Source organism: Oryctolagus cuniculus, chromosome 20 (genome assembly GCF_964237555.1).
Source record: "Oryctolagus cuniculus chromosome 20, mOryCun1.1, whole genome shotgun sequence".
Taxonomy (NCBI): domain Eukaryota; kingdom Metazoa; phylum Chordata; class Mammalia; order Lagomorpha; family Leporidae; genus Oryctolagus; species Oryctolagus cuniculus.
The window spans coordinates 44,175,942-44,196,914 of NC_091451.1; the positions used below are offsets into that span (position 1 = coordinate 44,175,942).

The following is a 20,973-nucleotide window of genomic DNA, read 5'->3' on the forward strand; positions in this document are numbered from 1 at the left end:
CAAGTCCCTCCACGCCCTCTCCAGCTCAGGGGGCTGCTTCCTGGGCCAGCTTGAAGGTGCCGCCGGCTGGGCTCTCGGCTGTTCTGCAGAGGCAGGTGAAGGCAGCAGAGCTGGGAGCTGCTGCCTGCTCCCCTGACAAGCGGCAGAGCCCACCTGGAGCTACACAGAGCTGGGTGGGCCGGGGAACTTCCGGGCGTGAGCCTGGGTAGAGGTGGTCCCCAAGGTGTCAGAGGAAGCAGACATAAAGCCCCCTGGGCAAGGGGCGTGAAGGAGCATTTGTCAAAGAGCCAGGCACACAAAGAAACCTGGCGACATGGGCAGGAACATGGTGCCGCTCGTGGAATGGCTGTCCTCAGGGGACAGGACGCCTTGAAAGTAGCACAGTGGGTCTGTAACACAACCAAGCGACTCAGAAATGCAAAACTCGTAACCGAGACCAGAAACTCAGTGGCGGTGTTTGTCAGCTGAATGGACGCAGAAGACGTGTGTGAACTGCAAGACACATTATGTGGATTGCAGCCAGGTGAGCCAGAATTGGGAGACAGAGAAGTGGGCGGCAGACACAGCAGCCTGCGGGCAGCCCCGAGGACAGGAGAGGGATGGGAAATGCTTAGAAAAGTGAGCATTTTCCAGGCATTAAATACAGCGCCTGACGGACGCGAGACTCTGGTGAGTGTGCAGCAGGCGGTCCACCCACACCAACACCCACCGCAGGGAACCAGCAGCAAACCAGAGACAAAGCAGCTGCTTAACAGCTGGGGACACAAGACGTCCTCAGGGAGCCAGGGACGGGGCAGCCGCACCCGCCGGGAGCTGTGAGGAAGCGCGCACCGCGTTCCCTCCAGGATGGGGCGCGAGGCAGGGGGCTTCCTTTTTCAGGAAATCCTAAGGCGTCCACTCCAGGAGGAAGCAGAGGGAGGGAGGCAGGGGCGGACCGGCAGCCAGTAGAGTGGCACCTGCCCGAGCGCTGGGGCGGGGCCCGCCATGGCCGCAGGGAGGGAGCCCAGGCCAGGGGCAGCAGGGCCAAGAACGAGCCGAGGGCTTTCCACTGATGTCTTTATTGATGAGTGCAAAACACAGTCAGGACGCATGCACCACGGACGGGACGCAAGCTTGGGACAGGGGCTGGAGTGCCTCATACGTCTGAGGTAGAGTACCACGGTGGCGGGGGCGGCTGGCGGGGGAGGAGGGAGCACCGGCCGTTCTGGGACTCACCCCGGCCCCTCTCGGGGCTCCGGGCCACCGAGAGCTCAGGGGTGGGGTGCTGGCCACGCGGTGGGAGTTTAAGAGCAGTCGTCTCCTCGGTGGCTTCGGTTCCCTTCCTGCGGACAGAACTCGGGGTCCCCAGTCTCTGGCTCGCTGTGGGGAGGAGTCCTCCCCACGTATGGTCACCGTCCCCCGCCCGGGGCAGGCCCCCTGTGCAGCCTCACCCAAAAAACAAAGGAGCTTTGTGTTGGAAACGCCACGGCTGCCGTCAGGGAGCTGGCGGCGAGGTGCGTTAAGAAAGACCCTTTTTCTCTATAAAAATAGTTTCGCTTATAAAAGGGGGCGGCGGCGAGGGACGCTCTCGGTGGAAGTTCCACGGCGGGGGTGGGGGCCTCCGCTCAGCCTCTGCGGGGTTGGGCGTGGGGGGAAGAGGGGTTGCCGGGGAGGAAGGGGCCCTGGTCCTTGCAGGGCCTGGGGAGCGCCAAGGCGCAGCCCCCACAGCCACGGCCATGGCCACGGCCACGGCGGGTGGTCAGTTGAGCAGGGTGCCGTACAGCTGGGCCTTGGTGAGGCTGTCTTTGCGGCTCAGCCCCGAGCCGCCAGTCCGCGGAAATGCCTGCTGGGGGCTGAGGCGCGCGGCCGGGTGCAGCTCTGGGGAGGCCTCCATGGAGCTGGGCTCCACGGAGTCCCTGGAGCCGGGCTCGGGCTCGGGGCTGCTGCCGGCCCCGCACAACTGCACCCCGAGCCTGTCGCCATCCCCCTCGCTGGGTGCGTAGCCGGGGAGGGGGTCGGCAGTGCGGCCGGGGCTGAGGCTCAGGTCGCCGGCCGGCCGCAGGAAGCAGGGCTCGGCCAGGTGACCCTGGGAGAGGTCGTCACCCTCGGAGAAGCTGTCGGCCTTGTAGCTGGCGTAGAGGGGGCTGGCGCGGCCCTCGGCCTTCTTGCCCGGGCTGCCCCCGCCGCCCCCGCTGTAGTAGCGTTCGGAGAAGCTGCAGGGCGAGGCGCGGCCCGCGGTGCCGGCCGGGTAGGAGTAGGCGCCGATGTCCTCCACGCTCAGGGGCCGCCACTGGCCCCGGACGTCCTCCCCGGAGAGCCGCGCGGCCCCTGGCTTGGCCCGCAGGCTCCACAGGTTTGGGGGCATCAGGGCCTGCTGGGGACCAGGGGAGGCCGGGAAGCGGAAGGGCTCGGCCGGGTACGGGGACACGGTCCGCCCAAAGCCCGGGGCCACCTCGGCCTCCAGTGGGGCCACCACGGCGGCCGTGGCCTTGGCAAAGCGAGGGCTGCCCTCGTAGGCGGCGGCGGCCGCGGCGGCGGGCGGCTTGCGGTCGAACAGCTCGTCGCGGCTGTTCAGGTAGATGGCCTGCTGCGAGGCGGTCAGCGTGCTGGCCTGCGCGTGCTCCTTCTCCTCCGACGTGGCACTGAAACTCGAGTAGGAGCTGGACGTGGGCAGCGAGCCCGCGTAGCCCGCGAAGGCCTCGCGCCGGAAGCCCGGGGGGAAGGCGGCCGCCTCGGCCTCCTCCTCCTCCTCGGCCGCGCTGTCGGTGGAGTTCTGGGCGCGCAGGAAGCCCACGTCGGTCACGGGCGCGTCCACGCTGGGCCGCCGGTCCCGCCGCCGCTCCTCGGGGCAGTAGAGGGCCGTGTCGCTGCAGTAGATGTCGCCCTTGTAGGGGGGCCGCGCGCCCGGCTTCTCGGCCCCGTCGCGGAAGGCCAGGTCGCGCGCCGAGGCGTCAGACAGGCGGGAGGAGAGGGCGGCGGGGTCGGGCTTCTCCAGCACCTTGGCGATGACGCAGGTGGGGACGCTGTCGGCGTAGGCCGGGTGGCAGAGCGGGGCGGGCAGGCTGCAGCCGTGTTTCTCCAGGTGCAGGCTCACGCGCTCCTGGAAGTCCGAGGGCAGCTGGAACGGGCGCGAGCAGGAGTCGCAGTCAGCGCGCGGCCGAGGACCACGGTGACGGACGTGACCCACACGACAGACGGACAGACGGACGGACGGGACCCGCCCGGGCTTCTCACTTCACACAGTGGCAGCCCTTGCGGGGGCCCGCCGGACACTTCCACCCACCCCGCCCCACGCCAGCGGGGCCCAGCAGAGCCCAGAGGCTGCCACGGGCCAGACGAGCCGGAAGCCTGCCCGCCGGCCTGCCCCACGGGCGCTCGGCTCCTCCCCCAGGCCTGTGGGCTCTGCTGGCGCCCCGGCCCCAGGCACACTGCCCGGGTGCCCGGAACGAGACAGACTCAGAAACACATGCAACAAAGATCGACGGGCCAGGGCCAGGCGCCCCACGGCCTCCGCACCAGGGCCTGGCCACGGTGCGGGGAGGGGGGCCGTCCCACTACTGTTTGATCTATTTTGTGCGTGTCTTAGGTGTGGCCGAGGCCCAGGGCGGGGGATGCAGATGAGGCCCAGGAGGGAGCCTGCCTGTAGGGGTGGGCGTCTAGGGCCTGTGTAGGCTGCCACACGCGGGTGGGGGGCTCTGCCTGGTCGGAGCCCTGCCTCTGCTGCCTGTTCACCCCACGGCCGTGGCCAAAGCCCCCTTGCTGAAGGCAGCTTTCCTGTCTCTGAGTCGGACACTGCCGATCGTGGGCTGCTGTGAGGTGTACCCTGGAGGACGGGGGGCGGAGCCTGGGCTCAGCCCCTGGAAAAGGGGGGCACCGGGCAGCCCGGCCTCTGGGCCGTGTGGCAGGCGGGTCCAGGAGGGGCTGAGGGGCCCAGGCTCACCCAGCAGCTTCCTCCTCAAGGGCAGGGACGGCCGCGGGTGGGGCGGGGGCGGGGCCTGGCTGCGGGGCGGGGCCCACGTTACCTCGGACACCTTATGGACCCCGCCGTAGGTCTGGCTGCACTGCAGCAGCTGGGCCGCTAGATTGCAGTCCTTCCTATAGAGCTCCTAAAAGACAAGAGACGGCGTTGGGCGCGGCCCGCCCGCACCGAGGGGCCCTCCGGCGGGGCCGCGGGCTGGCGGGGCCGCGGGCTGGCGGGGGCTCCGTCCGCCCCGGCTGCTTCACGCTCTCGCCTGCAGAACGGGCCTTACCCTGACCTGGAGCTGCTGGGGGTAGGCAGGGCTGCAGCCGCCCCACGCGGGGGCCCGTGGGCCCTGCAGAGGTGGGAACCCGTTACGGGGGGACAGGGCACGGTGGTGGAACGGGGGCCTGGTCTCCCTGGCCCCAGCCTGCCAGAGCCCTCCAGTGCCGGGCGTATCTCGGGCCCGCCACGTGTGCCCCTTTCTCAGCGTGTCCTGGCCACAGAGCTGGCTGCGTGGCTGGGCAGGGGCTGGGGCAGGTGAGTGACCCCCAGGTCCTGGCGGGGACTGGCTCAGCCTCCTGAGCGGAAAACAGATGCAAACAGTAGGAATGCAAGGGTTTACGTTGGTCTCTGGAAATCTCTGTTGCATGTGCCTGTGGCTGGATCTTCCCTTCCCACCCGCCCAGGAGCCCCCAGGCCTGGGGTCCCGCCCGCAGACCCCATGAGCCACCAGGCCACCAGCATTCGTGGTGACGTGGCCACGCTCCGCCCACGGCCAGCTGGCCAGGGACCCACGCTCCCCTTCCTCTGCCCCCTTGGCACCAACCTCCAGGACCCCAGACCCCAAGACCCCCGTGGGCTGAGCCACACCAGCCTGCCCCCCCGTGAGCTTAGCCACACCACCCTGCCCCCCCCTGTGAGCTTAGCCACACCACCCTGCCCCCCCGTGGGCTTAGCCACACCACCCTGCCCCCCCGTGGGCTGAGCCACACCACCCTGCCCCCCCGTGGGCTGAGCCACACCACCCTGCACCCCCGTGGGCTGAGCCACACCACCCTGCGCCCCCGTGAGCTTAGCCACACCACCCTGCACCCCCGTGGGCTGAGCCACACCACCCTGCACCCCCGTGGGCTGAGCCACACCACCCTGCGCCCCCGTGGGCTGAGCCACACCACCCTGCCCCCCTGTGAGCTTAGCCACACCACCCTGCCCCCCCCCCGCGGGCTGAGCCACACCACCCTGCGCCCCCGTGAGCTGAGCCACACCACCCTGCCCCCCCGCAGGCTGAGCCACACCACCCTGCCCCCCCGTGAGCTTAGCCACACCACCCTGCGCCCCCGTGAGCTTAGCCACACCACCCTGCGCCCCCGTGAGCTTAGCCACACCACCCTGCCCCCCCGTGAGCTTAGCCACACCACCCTGCGCCCCCGCGGGCTGAGCCACACCACCCTGCGCCCCCCCGTGAGCTGAGCCACACCACCCTGCCCCCCCGTGAGCTGAGCCACACCACCCTGCCCCCCCGCGGGCTGAGCCCACCACCCTGCCCCCCGCGGGCTGAGCCCACCACCGTGCGCCCCCGTGAGCTTAGCCACACCACCCTGCGCCCCCGCGGGCTGAGCCACACCACCCTGCCCCCCCGTGGGCTGAGCCACACCACCCTGCCCCCCGCGGGCTGAGCCCACCACCCTGCCACGCCATGGGCTGAGCCCACCACCCTGCCCCCCCGTGAGCTTAGCCACACCACCCTGCCCCCCCGCGGGCTGAGCCCACCACCCTGCCCCCCCGTGAGCTTAGCCACACCACCCTGCCCTCCCGTGGGCTGAGCCCACCACCCTGCCCCCCGCGGGCTGAGCCCCCACCCTGCCCGCCTGTCCTCACAGCAGCCTGCCCGCCTGTCCTCACAGCAGCCTGCCCGCCTGTCCTCACACAGCCTGCGCCCGCGGGCTGACCACCACCCTGCCCCCTGCGGGCCCATGCTCACTGGCTGCTCAGCTCACACACCTGCAGTGGCGCCCAGCTCTCAGGCTGCAGCCCAGCCCCAGGGGCGCCCACCCACCGTCTCGGCAGCCCAGCGCCTCCCTCCCTCACCTCCTTCAGACCTGGTGCAAGCAGCCCCCTGGGGAACGGTGCTGGCCCAGGTGCCTGCCTGCTGCGCCGCCTGGGGGTCCGCCATGCGACCGTGCTCCCCACCCCACCTGCCAGGGTGGCTCGCACGCAGGGAGCAGGCGCTACTGACGGAGCGCGTGGCCAGCCGTCAGGAGCGGGGGGGGGGGGGCTGGGCCCATCTCACAGGGCCACGCAGCTCTGACGCGACACAGGAGCTGGCCAACAGCGGGCGTCCTGACCCCGCGTGGGGTAACAAGGCCTCGTGTTCCCCAACACGGGTCCTGCCCCAGGGAGGCCCTGCCCTGTGCCCCACCCGTCCCCCAAGGCCTCAGAGCCCCGAGAGGCAGAGCCGCCCTGACTCACGTTGTCCTCCGACAGCTTGTCGATGGTGACCTTGGCCTCCAGCAGGTGGCTGTTGAGGGCCACGATCTCGTGGCTCAGGGCCCGCTTCTCTTCCTCATAGTGCTGGCCCTGGGGGCGGGGGCGGGGGCGGGGGAGGAGGTGGTCGGCCAGGGTCCCAGGGGGCCAAGGTGCCGCCCGAGCCTCAGCTTCTCTGCGGCTGGGGGATGGCACCTGCTCAGGCGCTCCACGCACCTGCGCCCGCCCCGCCTCCCCCGGCGCTGGGGAACCGACGCCCACTCCTGAGTTTCAGAAACAAAACAAGCCTGCGACCAAACCAGGCAGGCAGAGGCTTCTTATCCTGACGCCAGGGCGGCGCCACAGACCTGCACCTCCTCTGACGTCAGCAGCAGCCAGGATGCCCCAGCCACCAGCCCTGGCCTCCAGGCTGGGGTCCCTCAGCCCCATCAGCTGGGGCCTCTGCAGGTGACATGACGGGCACCGCCACACCCACGCGGGCAGGAGACCCGGAGTCGGGCTCACCCAGGGCGCCGGTCCCCCCCCGCCCCACAGCCCCAGCCTGGGGTGCTTGCGCCTGCTGCTAGTGCCCCGCCAGCAGCCCTGGGCCCACTGCACCCTCAGCCTGCTCAGCCCTGGAGGTGTCAGGAGACAGGGTCCTGAGAGCCGGCCCCAGAACCGGCCAGGGCTGGGCAGCGAGGCTGCCTCCTCCCCAGGCCCCCAGAGCCGCGGCCGGCCCTCACCATGCGGTACAGCTTGTCTTCCAGCTCCTGGTTGATCCGCTGCAGCGCCATGTAGTTGCTCTGGATCCTGGGGCGGGAGGCAGCGCGGTCAGGGCTGCGCCGGGCCCCGCCCCCCGCCGGCCCCGCCCCCACCAGCCCCGCCCCGCCGCAGGTGCGCTCAGCCTCCCAGCTCCCCCGGGGTCTTTTCCCGGACCCCACTGCAGGCCCCGGTGGAGACGGGAAGGGAAGGCCAGGGGTTTCCACTTGCAAGTTCGCAGGGGCAGCTGCAAACCGACTGCGGGCTGGGCCGCGGCCTGAGGGCCTGGGGCACCGCGGCCGGCCGGGGGGGGGGGGGGGGGGGCGGGGACGGTGTGACCGCCCCACCCGCCGGAGCGGAAGCTCAGCTGGGGGTGCCTCAGGCAGCCAGCGGCAGCGCCGGGGCCGAGCTGGTGTCCACGGGGGCGCCGGCCCCCGGGCAGCGCGCACATCAGCCTCCGCAGGAGCAGCTGGGAGCCGGCTGCCCCGGGCGTCTGGGGCGGCGGGCGGGCGGGCGGGGTGGGGGGCGGCGCGGCGCGGCGCGCACCTGCGCAGCTTCTCCGTGACTTTCTCCAGCTCCTCCTGCGCGCGGCGCAGCTCGATCTCCAGGTAGTGGCGGGTGGAGTCGAACTCGGTCTCCAGCCTCTCCAGCTTGTGCGTGGTGTAGGACAGCCGCTTACGCAGCTCGCCCCTCTGCTCCTGCAGCGCGCTGCAACGACAGGCGGGGGCGGCCGCGGCGCTCAGCCGCCCAGAACCCGGCCGGCCCGCGGGGGCGCCCCACAGCGGCAGGGGGGACGCGGGGGCCCAGAGCGGCCAGTCTCTCCCCGCTGCGGGCTGTGGCCCAGCACACGGGTCACCTCTCTGCGCCCAGGGCAGAGCCGGTGCCAGGCCATGCCCAAGTGGCTTCTGCACGGTGCGTGGAGACTGCAAAGCCCCGGCCCATTCAAGTCCTCCTCCTCCAGGAAGCCCTCAGGGGCTGAGACGGGCATCTTCAGACTCCACTTTGCCCACAGACTGGGGCTCCCTGGGATGCAGCACACCCCCTCTGGGCCGGCCGACGCGGGGGGACTGAAGCCGGGCAGGGGCCGGGCCGGGCAGGAGCTGTGGGCGCCACGATGGTGGAGACGCAGGGCCCAGGAGCCCAGCGTGCTGGGGGAGCTCGGTCAGGACCCCCGGGCCTGAGCCCCAGCGAGGGGACGAGGCGGGCGGGGTCCTCCCCAGCCCCTGGCCCTGTGAGCAGCCCACACCGCATGGGCAGCCCAGCAGCTGCCCCTGAGCACTCCTGGACCCCTCCCCCGGCTCCGCGCTACCAATAACTACAAATAGAGGGGCTTCCCCGGGCAGGGGCGGCGGCTCCCCCAGAAGTCCCACACAGGATGTGGCACAGCCAGCGAGTCGGGGCACGGAGGCCGGGTGCCACACGTGACTGCCCACACAGGTCCGCCGGCTGCCCGCATGGCGCAGTCTGTGCTGCTCCAGCCAGACTCAGGTGTTGCTTCCTCCAGGCAGCCCTCCGTGGTTGTCCCACTGCCCCCGGCTGCTTCCTGGTGGGTGCCCTGTGACTCCCCAACAGGCAGAGCCGGGGCTGCCCCAGAGGTCGGCTGTTCCCCGTGGAGCTCTTGGTCACAGGCCACAGGCAGCTCTGTGTCCAAGGACAGAGTGAGGGCGTGGCCTGCCCGTCTGCCCACCCTCATGGCCACCTCAGTCCTGAGTCCTCGTCCCTCACCCCAGCCACCCACACTCCCTCCCTGGGACCTGTCACCCAGCCCGAACACCCAACCACACACCCGTCCGTCAGACCCCCGCCTCCCTGGCCAGCCCTGGGCCTGGGCCCGGGCCCTCACAGCCGGGACAAAGACAAATGGGGCCCCCTGTGCCGGGGAGCCGCAGTGACGGGGTGGCGGGCTGGCTGCAGGGGACCCTCCACCCCCCAGAGGGGCAGCAGCTCCCCATGGCCTCAGGTCACCCACGGCAGACTGTGCAACTCCCACGCGCCCAGCCCTCATGCCCAGCTCCCACACGACCGGTCCCTGCGCTGGCCACGCCCCCGGCCCTGAACCTGCACCTGCCCACCGGCTGGGGGCGGCGCCTGCACACGCCTCTGCGGCCCCCCAGTCCCGTCCCCTCCCCGTGTCCCCACCACAGCCGTCACATCACAGCCCCCTCCTCAGCACCCAGGCCCTCCCCATGTGTCCCGCACCCATCTCCCCATCCTGGACACGCGCTGACCCTCTGCAGGGCCACCGTCTGCAGCGGGGGCCTCCTGGGCACCACACCCGCACGTCCAGCCGCTGGCCCCTGGCTTCGCACACTCAGCAGAGACCACAGGCCACGCCCACCTCCACGCCCGAGGGCCTGGGCTGGGCACTGGGTCTGTGTCACGTGGGCGGTGCCACCGTGCCAGGGTAGCAAGCCAAGCCCTGCCTGCTGCAGCCTCAGTTTCCATGTCTGTAAAATGGGATGGCGCACCCTTCCCTGGCCCCCAGCCGGGGAGCAGGGCTGTCCCTGGCTGGTGGTCGGGGGGACACAGGATGGGAGTGGGGCTGCCAGGGCCTGGGAGCAGCCAGAGCCAGGCGCTGTGTGCTGGGGGCCCCTCCTGGGTCCGGGGGCCCAGGGAGCCCTGCTGTGTGACTGCCGGGTGAAGACACCTCAGCCTGGCCCTAACCTCAGTGTGGCGCATGCGTGTGTATCGGATACACATGCACATGTGTTACATGTGTGTTTATGTTGTCTGTGCATTTGTAGGTGTGTCTATCGTGTGCATATGTATGGGTGTGCGCATGTGCATTGTGTATATCATATGTGTGCTGTACATGTGTGCGTGTATGCATCATGCAGTGTGTATGTGTTATGTGTGTGATGTGTATGTATAGGCACGTGTGCTGTATTGTGTTCATGCACGTGCCTTTATGTACACGCGTGTGTGTAGTGTCTGTGATGTGTGTGTACTGTGTAGGTTTGGGCATGCATGTACATACACACGTGTGTATGTGTTCATGTGCATGTGTGCACCTTTGTGTGTGCATGTGCAGTGTCTATGATGCATATATTATGCATGTATGTGTGGTTTGTGTGCATGTGTGCAGCTCTGTGTGTGGTGTCTATGATGTGTATATCATACATGTGTAGGTATGGGCATGCATGTGTGTAAATGCATCTGTGTGCACATGTGCAGCTCTGTGTGTGTTATCTGTGACTGTGAACCATGCATGTGTGTACTGTGTAGGAGTGGGCATGCATGTATGTGTGTATATGTGTTTGTGTGCATGTGTGCAGTTCTATGTGTGTGCATGTGTAGTGTCTGTGATGTGTGCATCATGCATGTATGTATTATTTATGTGCTCGTGTGCATCTCTGTGTATATGCGTGTGTGGTGTCTGTGATGTGTATATCATGCATGTGTGTACTGTGTAGGTGTGGGCATGCATGCGTGTGTACATGTGTTGTTTGTGTGCACGTGTGCAGCTCTGTGTGTATGCATGTGTGGTGTCTGTGATGTGTGAACCATGCATGTGTGTACTGTGTAGGTGTGGGCATGCATACATGTGTTGTGTGTGTGCAATTCTGTGTGTATGTGTGTGGTGTCTGACGTGTGAACCATGCATGTGTGTACTGTGTAGGGGTGGGCATGTGTACATGTGTTGTTTGTGTGCACGTGTGCAACTCTGTGTGTGTATGTGTGGTGTTTGTGATGTGTGCATCATGCATGTATTGTTTCTGTGCATGTGTGCAGCTCTGTGTGTGTGTGGTGTCTGATGTGTGAACTATGTGTGTGTGTACTGTGTAGGTGTGGGCATGTGTGCATGTGTGTACATGTGTTGTCTGTGTGCACATGTGCAGCTCTGTGTGTGCATGTATGTGTGGTGTCTGTGATGTGTGCATCATGCATGTGTGTACTGTGTAGGTGTGGGCATGCATGCATGTGTACCTGTGTTGTGTGTGTGTAGCTCTGTGCGTGTGCGGTCTGTGTCTGTGTGTGCTTCTCGGTTCCCTCCTTGCCCCTGGGAAGCCCCTGAAGAGCGGCAGGTGCTGGGCCTGCCCGGGCCCAGAGAGACCCAGGACCCTCCTCCCCTCCAGCAGGGCCCAAGTGAGGAGGGGGCTCAGCGAGGCTGACGCTGGCTGGAGGCCCTCCCCTCTGGGCAGCCCATTCCCGGGGAGCTGGACTCAGACACAGGCGGGGCGGGGAGACACCAGGCAGGTTCCCTGTCCCAGAGCGCAGGCGAGGACCCGGGCGGCCCGAGCACGAGGGCACCCAGGGAGCGCAGCACTGGCGGGGGGGGGGAGGCCCCCTGCTGGGACCCAGAGGGCTCCTGCCGCCTGCCAGGCGGTGGGGTGGGCGAGGGTACAGGGCCTAGGGGCAGGGTCCGGCCGTGCACTCTGAGGGCTCAGGCTCGTCTGTGGCAGCGCGTCCCCCATGGCGGGCTTTTCTGGGTGCCCTGTGCCCACCTGCAGGCCTGCTCGGCCTGGGTCGGGGTCCACACGGCCAGCTGGGTTGGGGGTCCTCACGGGTGCAGCTCCCGGCATGTGTTCCCCAGGCGGGGGGCGGGGGCAGGTGACACCCTCCCCATGGCCGGCTGACGCGTGCGCAGGCTCGCTCAGGGCTGCCCACTTCACCCTCCCCTCCCCACGGCCACCCTGGACCAGACGGCAGGTGGGTGTGAGCAGGGACAAGGCCCAGCCTGGCCCTGCAGAAGGATGCCTTGTCCTGGAGAGGCAGTGGGGGCCCAGAGAAGTTAAGCCACTGCCCCCAGACGCAGAGCAAGTCTCAAGGGAGGACAGGCCAAGAGCCCGGTGGGCGTGGTGCTGACGGCAGACGAGCTCAGCGCGTGACAGCCAGGGGACTCCCGCGTGGCCGCTGGGCTAAGCGACTGCTCCAGCGGGTGGGGCCGTGGCCTGGGGCCGGCCGGCCTGATGTCACCCCCAGCTGGTGTCCCCGGTGGGGAGCCAGCTCCTGGGGAGCCCCTGAGGACTGCAAGCTGCCTTCCCCCGACGTAGCTGGCACAGTGTGGGAGGGGTGGAGTGGGGGGAGCCCAGGGTGCTCCGGCACCTGCTGGTGCACCTGCTGCCTCACCCAGCCCAGGGAGGGGCGCCACGTCACTCCCTCATAGACGGGAGGAGGAGGAGGAAGGGCTCCAGGCAGGCCAGGCCGCACCCCGTGTCCAGGGCGCTGCCTCCTGACCTCCTTCCTGGTGTGTGGCCACCCCCACCCCCACGCGCCAGGCCTGGGCCCACGCTGCCCCTCCCCTAGGAATGCCATCGGCCCCTTCGCATTCCCAGATTCTCCCCTTTCCTACAAGGCTCTGCTCAAAAGCCACCTCCTCCAGGCAACCCGCCCTGGTTTCCCCTCGCTGAGGGCTGCCTCCTCTCCCTCCATCATCTCGGCCTGCGCCATCCCAGGGTCCTGCTGGGAATCCTACGGGTCTCTGCTCGGCCGCTGCCCTCCCTCCAGGCTGTGCTTCCTGCTGGTCCTCCCGGTGAGGGGCAGGGCTGTGTCCTCCGTGTCCCAGGTGAGCCAAGGGCCCGAGCCGCTGTGCCCGCGTCCCCGAGCGACTATGCCGCTCCCAGCCTGCCCGGTGGTCACACTTCACCCTGCCACCCTGCCTGTCACACACACACACACACACACACACACACACACCCTGCAGGCACCTCTCATCTGGGCGGCTCTGTCCCCATGTCCCCTGTGCCACCACCTCACCGGCTCCCTTGGGCTCAGGTTAACCCCTCCCCACCCAGCAGCCGGACTCCCGGCCTGAGCCCCAGGCTCCTGCCCCCCACCCCGGCACCCGGCCTAAGCCCCACACGCTTGCTGGCCTCGGGCTGGCCACAGGTGCTCCTGCCCTGTCTTCTCAGGCCTGGGACGGGCCCCCTGGCCTGCTCCAAGCCAGCCCCATCCCAGGGGCCCCCTGGAAAGCCCTGCTTCAGCCGCCGCCCCGCGTGGCCCTGAGCGGGGGCCGCCTCCCGGCCGCAAGGTCTGACACACCGGCCTGTCTCTGGTCTCCTTTGGGGCCGGCTAAAGAGGGAGCTGGCACGAGTCCCACACCACACAGGTCAGGACACGCAGGACACTCCACACCTGCTGGGGGCCTGCACGTCCCTCCCCGCCCACCCCCTCCGCGGGCCACTCTGGGGGCACGTGTGTTCCACCCCCACTTTCCGGATGAGGCAGGTGAGGAACGCAGGGTCCCTTCCCGCACGCCGAGACTCGGCTGTGAACGCACACTCCGAGCGTCACCCTTTTCCCGACGCGGCCCCCGCGCCTCTGCCCAGCGCCGAGGAGGAGACGGAGGCCCGGGGGATGCCCCCTTCGGGGGTGGGAGGAGGGCACGCCCTGGGACCTGGGTGGGCCCCGGGGCAACCGGCCAGCCCCTCATTCTACCGGGGCTCAGCCCCTCCTGCCCTGCCGTGAGACCCCTGGCTGCAGTGCAGCGGCTCCTGGGGCAGGATGCGTGTGCACGTGCGGGTGGGCACACCCGTGCATGCGTGTCCGTGCGTGTCAGTGCATGCACACGTCAAGTGTGTCCTGGAGCCCCGGCCAGGAGGGGTGGCCGGAGGAGGACAGAGCTGCGACTCAAGCCAGGCCACCTGCCAGGGCGCAGGGACTCCTGGGACACGCCTGGACTCCCTCCCCCGGCCACGCCGCTGCCCCTCCCCCTCGCCAGGCCAGGACGCCGCAGGATGCGCTCATCTCGCCTCATCTTATCAGGCGGCCGCAGCCCTGCCCCGCTGCCCTCTGGGCCACGGCACAGCCACGTGCCTCTGTGTCCTGGGGAGCCCTCCGTGGGCAGGCACACCCGCAGAGCCCGGGCCGAGGCAAAGCAGACCAACGGGGCAGGAGGGTGAGCAGCTGCAGAGCCGCACGGGGCCCTGACCTGCGCTGCGCCTCCTGCTCGGAGCACCCCCTTCCCTTGACTCTACCCACCTCCTCCAGGAAGGGCTCCCTGACTGCCCCTCCAGCCCTCTAGTGCAGGGGCAGCACCGGGAAGCAGGCAGGGCGCAGGAGAACACAGTCGGCCCCAGCGCCCGGCAGAGCGGCCCAGGAAAGACCCGGAAGGGGAAGCCAGGGACTCGGTGCCAGAAGACAGACATGGCTGAGGGTCTACAGGTGGCTGGGAGCAGGGCTGCCTAGGACAGTGGGGCCTCCCCTCATCCCTCCCCCCCGCAAGCCATGACCTTCAGTGTCCCCATCATTGGGCCTGGGTCCCGAGCAAGGATCCGTGCAGTCACATGACAACTCCACGTGTGAGTCAGGGGAGACCCCACGCAGGCCTTCTGACCCCTGCTTCCAGCCGTGGGACCCACAGGGGACATAGGTGACACCTGGGCCCCCAGCACAGGGCCTGGCACACGGAAAGAGCAACCAACACGTGCTGAACGGAGCTGAGCGGGGGCACCACCACGGACGCCCCAGCGGTACACCCCGGAGGGAGAGAGCTGACCCGCGGCCCCACAGTGCCCCCTGCGGTGCCTTTACCAATGCGGGAACCCCGCTTCCAACACCTGCACCCACATGGGGGGGTCCCTCCTGCACTTCCTGGAGGGACCACCTGACACTCCTCCCTGCAGCCACGCCCATCCCAGGCCCTCGATGCCCCGCCCACTGAGACAGCGCAGCCAACTGCACTCTGTGCCCCCCCCCCCCGCCGCCGCCAGTGTCCACCTGCCTGGCACTACACACAGCTCACTGGGCGCGGCTCCAGCCTCCCCTTGCCTGAGCCCTCAGCGTCCCCTGCCTTCCAGATGGTTCTGTCTGGCATGCAAACCTGGGCCACGCTCCCACCCGGCGAACCTCTCTCGCCCCCCACGCGCTGCCGGTTTCCTGCCCTGGGGTGGTGCGTGTCCTGGCAGTCTCGGCTTCCTCGCTCCCATCCCACCGAGCGTTGTCCCCTGCGTGCCACGGAGCCGGCTCTGCCCGGTGGATCACCCCTCTACACAGAGCGGGGACACCTGGAGGTGCCTGGGGAGGCCACAGGGGGGCCACAGCCAGCAACGAGTTCCCCGTGGGGCCCCGATTAACCTCCCAGCCCTGCACCCCCCCCCCCAGCGCCCAGGTAGAAGGGGCGGCCTGCCACACTCGGATCACCAGGGTCATTACCAAGGAGCCCACACTGGCTTTGCTGATCTGACCTCCCGCCAGCCTGCTCACCGCTGCTGACAGACGTGGGCACACTTATTAATGGGCCCGCGCTGGGCGGGGGGCTGTCCCCTCCAGCGTGGGGGATCTCAGTGCAAATCCTGGCCTGGGGTGCACAGCAAGGACCTCGTGCTGCCGGCCAGCGCCCCAGCCCCCTCGTGCAGATCTGCAGGCCTCTAGGGGATGCCCTGGGCCCCCCGCCGGCCCCGCTCCACCCTCAACCCCAGCCACTGCACATCTCTGCGTGTCACACACACACACGCATGCACACACACACACACCCGACAGCCTCCAGGGTGAAGGCCGGCCTGGAGGGAGAACCGTCGCTGGCCAGTTCATCCTGGCCGCAGGGGGCTGCAGGCAGAGGCGGCGGCTGCCTCGCTGGGCTCGGGTTCCCCACCTGCAGTGAAAGCCCAAAGTGGCGTCTGTGACCACTGCGACCTCCCCTGGCCTGTGTGTCTCCCCTCCGTGCCTGCGTCAGCTCCACGAGGGGTCACAGGGGTCACCTGTGGGCAGGCAGTTTTCCTGATGGGGTGAGGTGGGCCCGGGTAGCCAGCCCGGGAGCAGGTGCACGTCGGGACCCACTGCCCTGCCACCGTCCCCGGCTCGCCGCCTTAGCCTCCCGGCCTCCATCTCCCCATGCCGGGGTAGGGGCAGAAGCCAGCTCAGCTTCCCGCAGCCCCAGACACCTCCAGGTTGTCCTGGGGGCCCCGCCCCACGTCGACAGCCTCCGAGCTGCTGCGGGTCAGGCACCCTCAGCTGCCAGTGTCTCAGGTCCTCGCCTCCCAGCAGCACCCTGCCTGCCTCCCACTGGTAAAGGCCCCCACCTGGTGAGGCCCAGCCACGCTGCCTGCTGTGGTCCTGCTGGGTGTCCAGTTTCAGCAGCACAGCCCCGCCCAGCTGGGGGCCTCTGCTGTTGGGGAGATGAAGGGAGGGAGGGAGGGGACAGTGGGCGTGGCAGCCGGCAGCCCAAGCAGGCCTGAGCCAGGAGGCTGAGAGGCACCCATGAGGCACGGCCTCCTGGGAGCCAGGGGTGTGCACGGCCAGGGAAAGCAGTCAGCCATGGGGGGCGGCAGAGCCGGCCCCTGGCCCCAGCCCAGAAATCCTCTTCTGCTCCCTATTCGGGCCCAGCCTGCCACGTCCTCCTTCACCTACGCGACGGGCAGGGACACAGGGCTCCGCCAGGGCGGTCAGCAGACCCTGCCCTGATGCCCGCCCGCCTCCAGACACCTGCACACCTGCTCGGGTCCTTCCCTGGGCACCTTCTCAAGAGCTTTCCAGGCCTTGAGGAGCCAAATCACAGCCGACACACCCAGCTACACACACACACACACAGAGGCACACACGCACACACAGAGGCACACATGCACACACACAGAGCTACATGCACACACACAGAGGCACACACACACAGAGGTACACATGCACACACACAGAGGCACACACACACAGAAGTACACATGCACACACACAGAGGCACACATGCACACACAGAGGTACACGCACACACACAGAGGCACACATGCACACACAGAGGTACACACACACACAGAGGCACACACACACAGACACAGAGGCACACATGCACACACACAGAGGTACGCACACACACAGAGGCACACACGCACGCACATGCACACATACACACACAGAGCTACATGTATACACACAGAGGCACACACGCACACACACAGAGGTACACACGCACACACACAGAGGTACACACGCACACACACAGAGGCACACACGCACACACATGCATGCATACACACACAGAGCTACACGCATACACACAGAGGCACACACGCACACACACAGAGGCACACAAGCGCACACACGCACACACACAGAGGCACACAAGCACACACATGCATGCATACACACACAGGTACACGCACACACACATACACAATACACACACAGAATTCACGCACACACAGGCACACACACATACATATACACATGCACACACACAGGTACAGGCACACATATGTACAAGTGCACACACAGGCGTGTGCATACAAATATACATGTACACGCAATGCTGGTACATACATGCACATGTACGTGTGGGTAGGTGCACACAAGCACACATGTACACACCTATATGTGCACGCATACATGTACACGCAAACACATGTGCACACACATACATGCACAAGCACACACATGTACATGCACACACATGCACACAGGCACGCACACTTGCCCTCCTGTCTTGTGCTTGTGGCCATTACTTATTTAGAAACGAGTCCTGTCTCTCCCACCCAGGGGATTTCTGCCTGTGTTGGTCACTGCCATCTCCCCAGCGCCTACCATGGCCTCTGGTACACAGTGGTGCTTAACAGACAGCAATGAAAGCAGGAGCGACGAGCTAAAGGCCAGGGCTGGGAGACTCCCGGGGAGAGCAGGGTCCCCCCAGGGAGGGGGGCAGGGCAGGTGCAGGGTGGGGGTGGGGCTGGGCGCTGCACTGGGGTTGGGGGAGCAGGTCCTGCAGGTGCATCTCAGCACCAGGCTTCAGGCCGCACACTGACACGGCTCTGAGGATGGGGACCCTGGGACAACCGTGAGAGCCGTCTGTCGCTGTCTCCAGGACACGGGCCTGGCGTGTCTCCTTAGCGTCTCCAGCTGGGCCGCAGCAGCTGGCACAGGCCGGGCAACAGGAGTGAATCCCAGAGGGTGGGCTCCAGCAGTCCCGTATGCACACAGGAGAACACAGAAACCACGCCCAAGGCCGTGTCTCGCACCGAGACCACCTGCGGGGCACCAAAGGCCCCCGCGCCATGGAAGGTTCTGGACACAAGGCACACAAAGCTCTCAGCGAAAAGCGAAGCCCAGACACTCCACAAAAGTCAAACCAAGAACTCCCGTTCCCCCAAAGAGCCCTTCAGCAGCCACAAGTCAGCCACCACCAGGCAAAACAGACAAGCAGTGCCCAGGAGCTCCGCCAGCCAGGTGGGGGACACCCGGACAGGTGGGAACCGGGGCCAGCGCGGCGGGGGACAGCGACAAGAGAAGCACCCGGAGCCTTGGGCCTTAGCTCCACGGCTGAGCACAGGCCGCCCTGCGGGCCAGCAGTCCCAGAGCTGTGCTGGGGGCCCGGCACACTTGTTCTGTGCCCCCGGGGTCCAGGCTGGCACCTGCCCAGCCCTAGCAACGAACGCCCAGTGTAGCCGAGATGCCTGGGAGCGCCCTGTACCCACGAGTCGCCAAGGGCGCCCCCATAACCGGACCGTTGTTGGGGGGGAAAAGCCCACCTCCCAAAGCATGGGCTGGGAGACTCTGCTGGCGAGAGGTCTCAGGCCAGCCAAGACAGTGCAGAGCCCAGATGACAACAGCAAACACGCAGAAGCAGGTGCGAACCGCTAACCATGAAGTCGGGGTCCTAGGGACCCCTGGGCGGGGAGGGTGGGGTGGGGTTGGGAAGGGTCTGGAGGGGCCTCTGGGGGCTTCGTGTCCAGGGCTGCTGGTCCTCCTAATGTGACCACTCAGCTGTGGAGACACTCTCGGCTTTCTGGGCACCCAGCAGCAGTTCAGAGCCGGGGAGTCTGGGACGGCGCTGGGCGTCCCGGCACCCCCAGCCCTGCCTCCCTGGGTGAGCAGCAGGAATCCCGGCTCCACAGAGACAGGGCACGGGGGCGGAGAGGACCCACTGGGGGATGTGACTGAGGGATGAGGGATGCAGTGCTCCGAGCACACAGGCCGCAGAGCCGGCCAACCTGCAAACACAGGAGGGTTCCGGGACAGCAGAGGCAGGGAAGGTACGAGGCAGGGGCAGAGGTTAGGCCATCAACCACCCCGGGTATGGCTGCATACCTACTATGTGCCAGCTGGACCTGGGGAGCCCTACCGTGCGTGGGGCCAGTCTCAGCCTCTGCGCACAGGGGTGCCCACTTGGAACACTGGGAAGGACCAGGGCCACGCATGGAAGGCATCTATCTACCCCTGGAGACTCCCACTCACCCCCAGGCCTCAGCCTGTCCTCACTTCCGGGCAGCCCCCCAGCCCGGGACCCCAGAGCAACGCAGGAAGACCCCCACTGCATCCACTCCACCAGCCTGCGGCTTGCTGGCAGTCACGGTGTGGGGGTGGCACCCAGGAGCCAGCGCCAGCCCCAGGGGTCACAGTGGCCAGGCCAAGGGCCTGCTAGGCTCAGCCTGAGACGTGCCAACCCCACACTCTTGGGGCCAGGCGGTGGGCCCCTGACTGGGACCACGAATGCCTTTTCCCTTGGCTGAGTCCAGTGGCCCTAGCCCGGGCAGGCGGGACCAGGTCCCAGGTGAGGTGTCTCGTGTCGGCTTCCACCTGTCCCTGTGGCCTGGGGCCAGTTAGAAACCCACTCAGGTCAGGGCCTTGCCCGAGACTGGCTCTGTGGGACCCCCAGCCCGGTAACCCTCCCCGGGGGGAGGCCCTGGGACCTCTGACCCCTGGTCAGGACAGAAACCCACTGGGGCAGCCCCTAGGGGCCAGGAGGGAATGGTGTGGACAGGGATACCCCCCCAGCAGCTCTGCATGAGCCGGAGACCACGGCAGGCCTCCTCCCCATTTCCAGGGGGCTCTGCTGAGCCAGGGCCCCACAAGACCCCTGCCGGCTGCAAAACAGCCACAGGACAAGTGCAGCCCAGGAGCCGGGGACCTGGCCCTGCCACCACCACCCACCTCCAGAATCAGCCCACCCGGGGGGCAGGGGCTCACCTGCCCACCGTGTCCCAGCCAGGTGGGGCCAGGTCTCTGTGCCCAGTGGCCGGCACACAGTGGCAAATGCTCAAGAGCTTGGCAGGGCGGTGGGGGGGGGGGACCAGAGCGGAGCCCGTCCCCCTGCCACCTTTCCCTCAAGTCTCTGCCCCTGCCCCTGCCCCCTCCCAGGCCCACCGAGGTGAGGGTGCGGGTGAAATGACAGCCAGTGATGGGTGACAGCGAGTGCCCTAGCGGGGGGGTCAGAGCCGGGCTTTGTGGGTCACCATCAGGTGGGCGTGGGGCTGTCTGGCCTCAGGTTTGGGGTCTGGGGTTCTCAGCGAGCAGGACACCCTGGCCCCAGCTCCTCGGGCAGCGCCACAGTCCCAACCAGAGGCCAGGGTGGATGGGCTGACCCTGCTCTAAATGTCCAGCTGGGGGGTTCTGGGAGACAATGTGCACCCCCCACCCTGCGCGCACATGTCCTCTGAGCCTGGGTCTGTGTCCCTTGGAGGAACACGTGCACCTGCCTCCCCGAGACCCTGGGAGGGCGATGGGCAGGGAGATCCTCCCGGCCAGGGGCCAGGGAAGGAGGTTCAGATGCCCAGCAGCCACAGCCGGGCCTGCCGCCCACACAGGCCGCCTCAGCTCGGCCCGGAAGGACACCACGGGAGAGGTGTTCCCGAAGCAGGGGTCAGCGTGGCCGCGGACGCGAGGAGAGAGGATGGCGTGAGCACCCCAGTGGGCCGGCGCCAGGCCTGCCGCGACGGCGCCCAGTGGAGTCCACCCGGGCTCAAAGTTTAGCACCGGAGCGAGGCCGCGGGGGACACTCCCCAGACGCTGTCGCGGGATTCCCCCAAAATGGCTCCAAAACGCGCCTGCCTCGGCCAGTCGCTAGGACTCCATCCCCCACCCCGCCCCCACGAGGCGGAAACTTAACCGCTCGGGACCACGCAGCTGTCCGCGGGGGTGGGTGCGGGCCGGCCAGCGCCCGGGAGCCGGTG

At 67.8% G+C, this 20,973-nt stretch overlaps 1 protein-coding gene across 6 annotated transcripts in view; it reads right to left on the reverse strand.

Moving 5' to 3' along the window:
- Positions 1-1,025: 1,025 nt before the first annotated feature.
- Positions 1,026-20,973, reverse strand: part of BEGAIN (brain enriched guanylate kinase associated) — a 33,798-nt gene continuing 13,850 nt past the window's right edge. For 5 of the 6 annotated variants that reach the window (XM_051830836.2, XM_070065399.1, XM_051830839.2 and 2 more), the window contains exons 3-7: positions 7,709-7,870; positions 7,147-7,213; positions 6,410-6,517; positions 4,002-4,085; positions 1,026-3,097 (exon numbers count right to left, since the gene is read on the reverse strand). In XM_051830836.2, coding sequence (XP_051686796.1) covers positions 1,739-3,097; positions 4,002-4,085; positions 6,410-6,517; positions 7,147-7,213; positions 7,709-7,870 — 1,780 coding nt within the window. In that variant the 3' untranslated portion in view covers positions 1,026-1,738. The remainder of the gene's footprint in view (positions 3,098-4,001; positions 4,086-6,409; positions 6,518-7,146; positions 7,214-7,708; positions 7,871-20,973) is intronic. The other variant, XM_051830840.2, reaches the window with a different exon arrangement.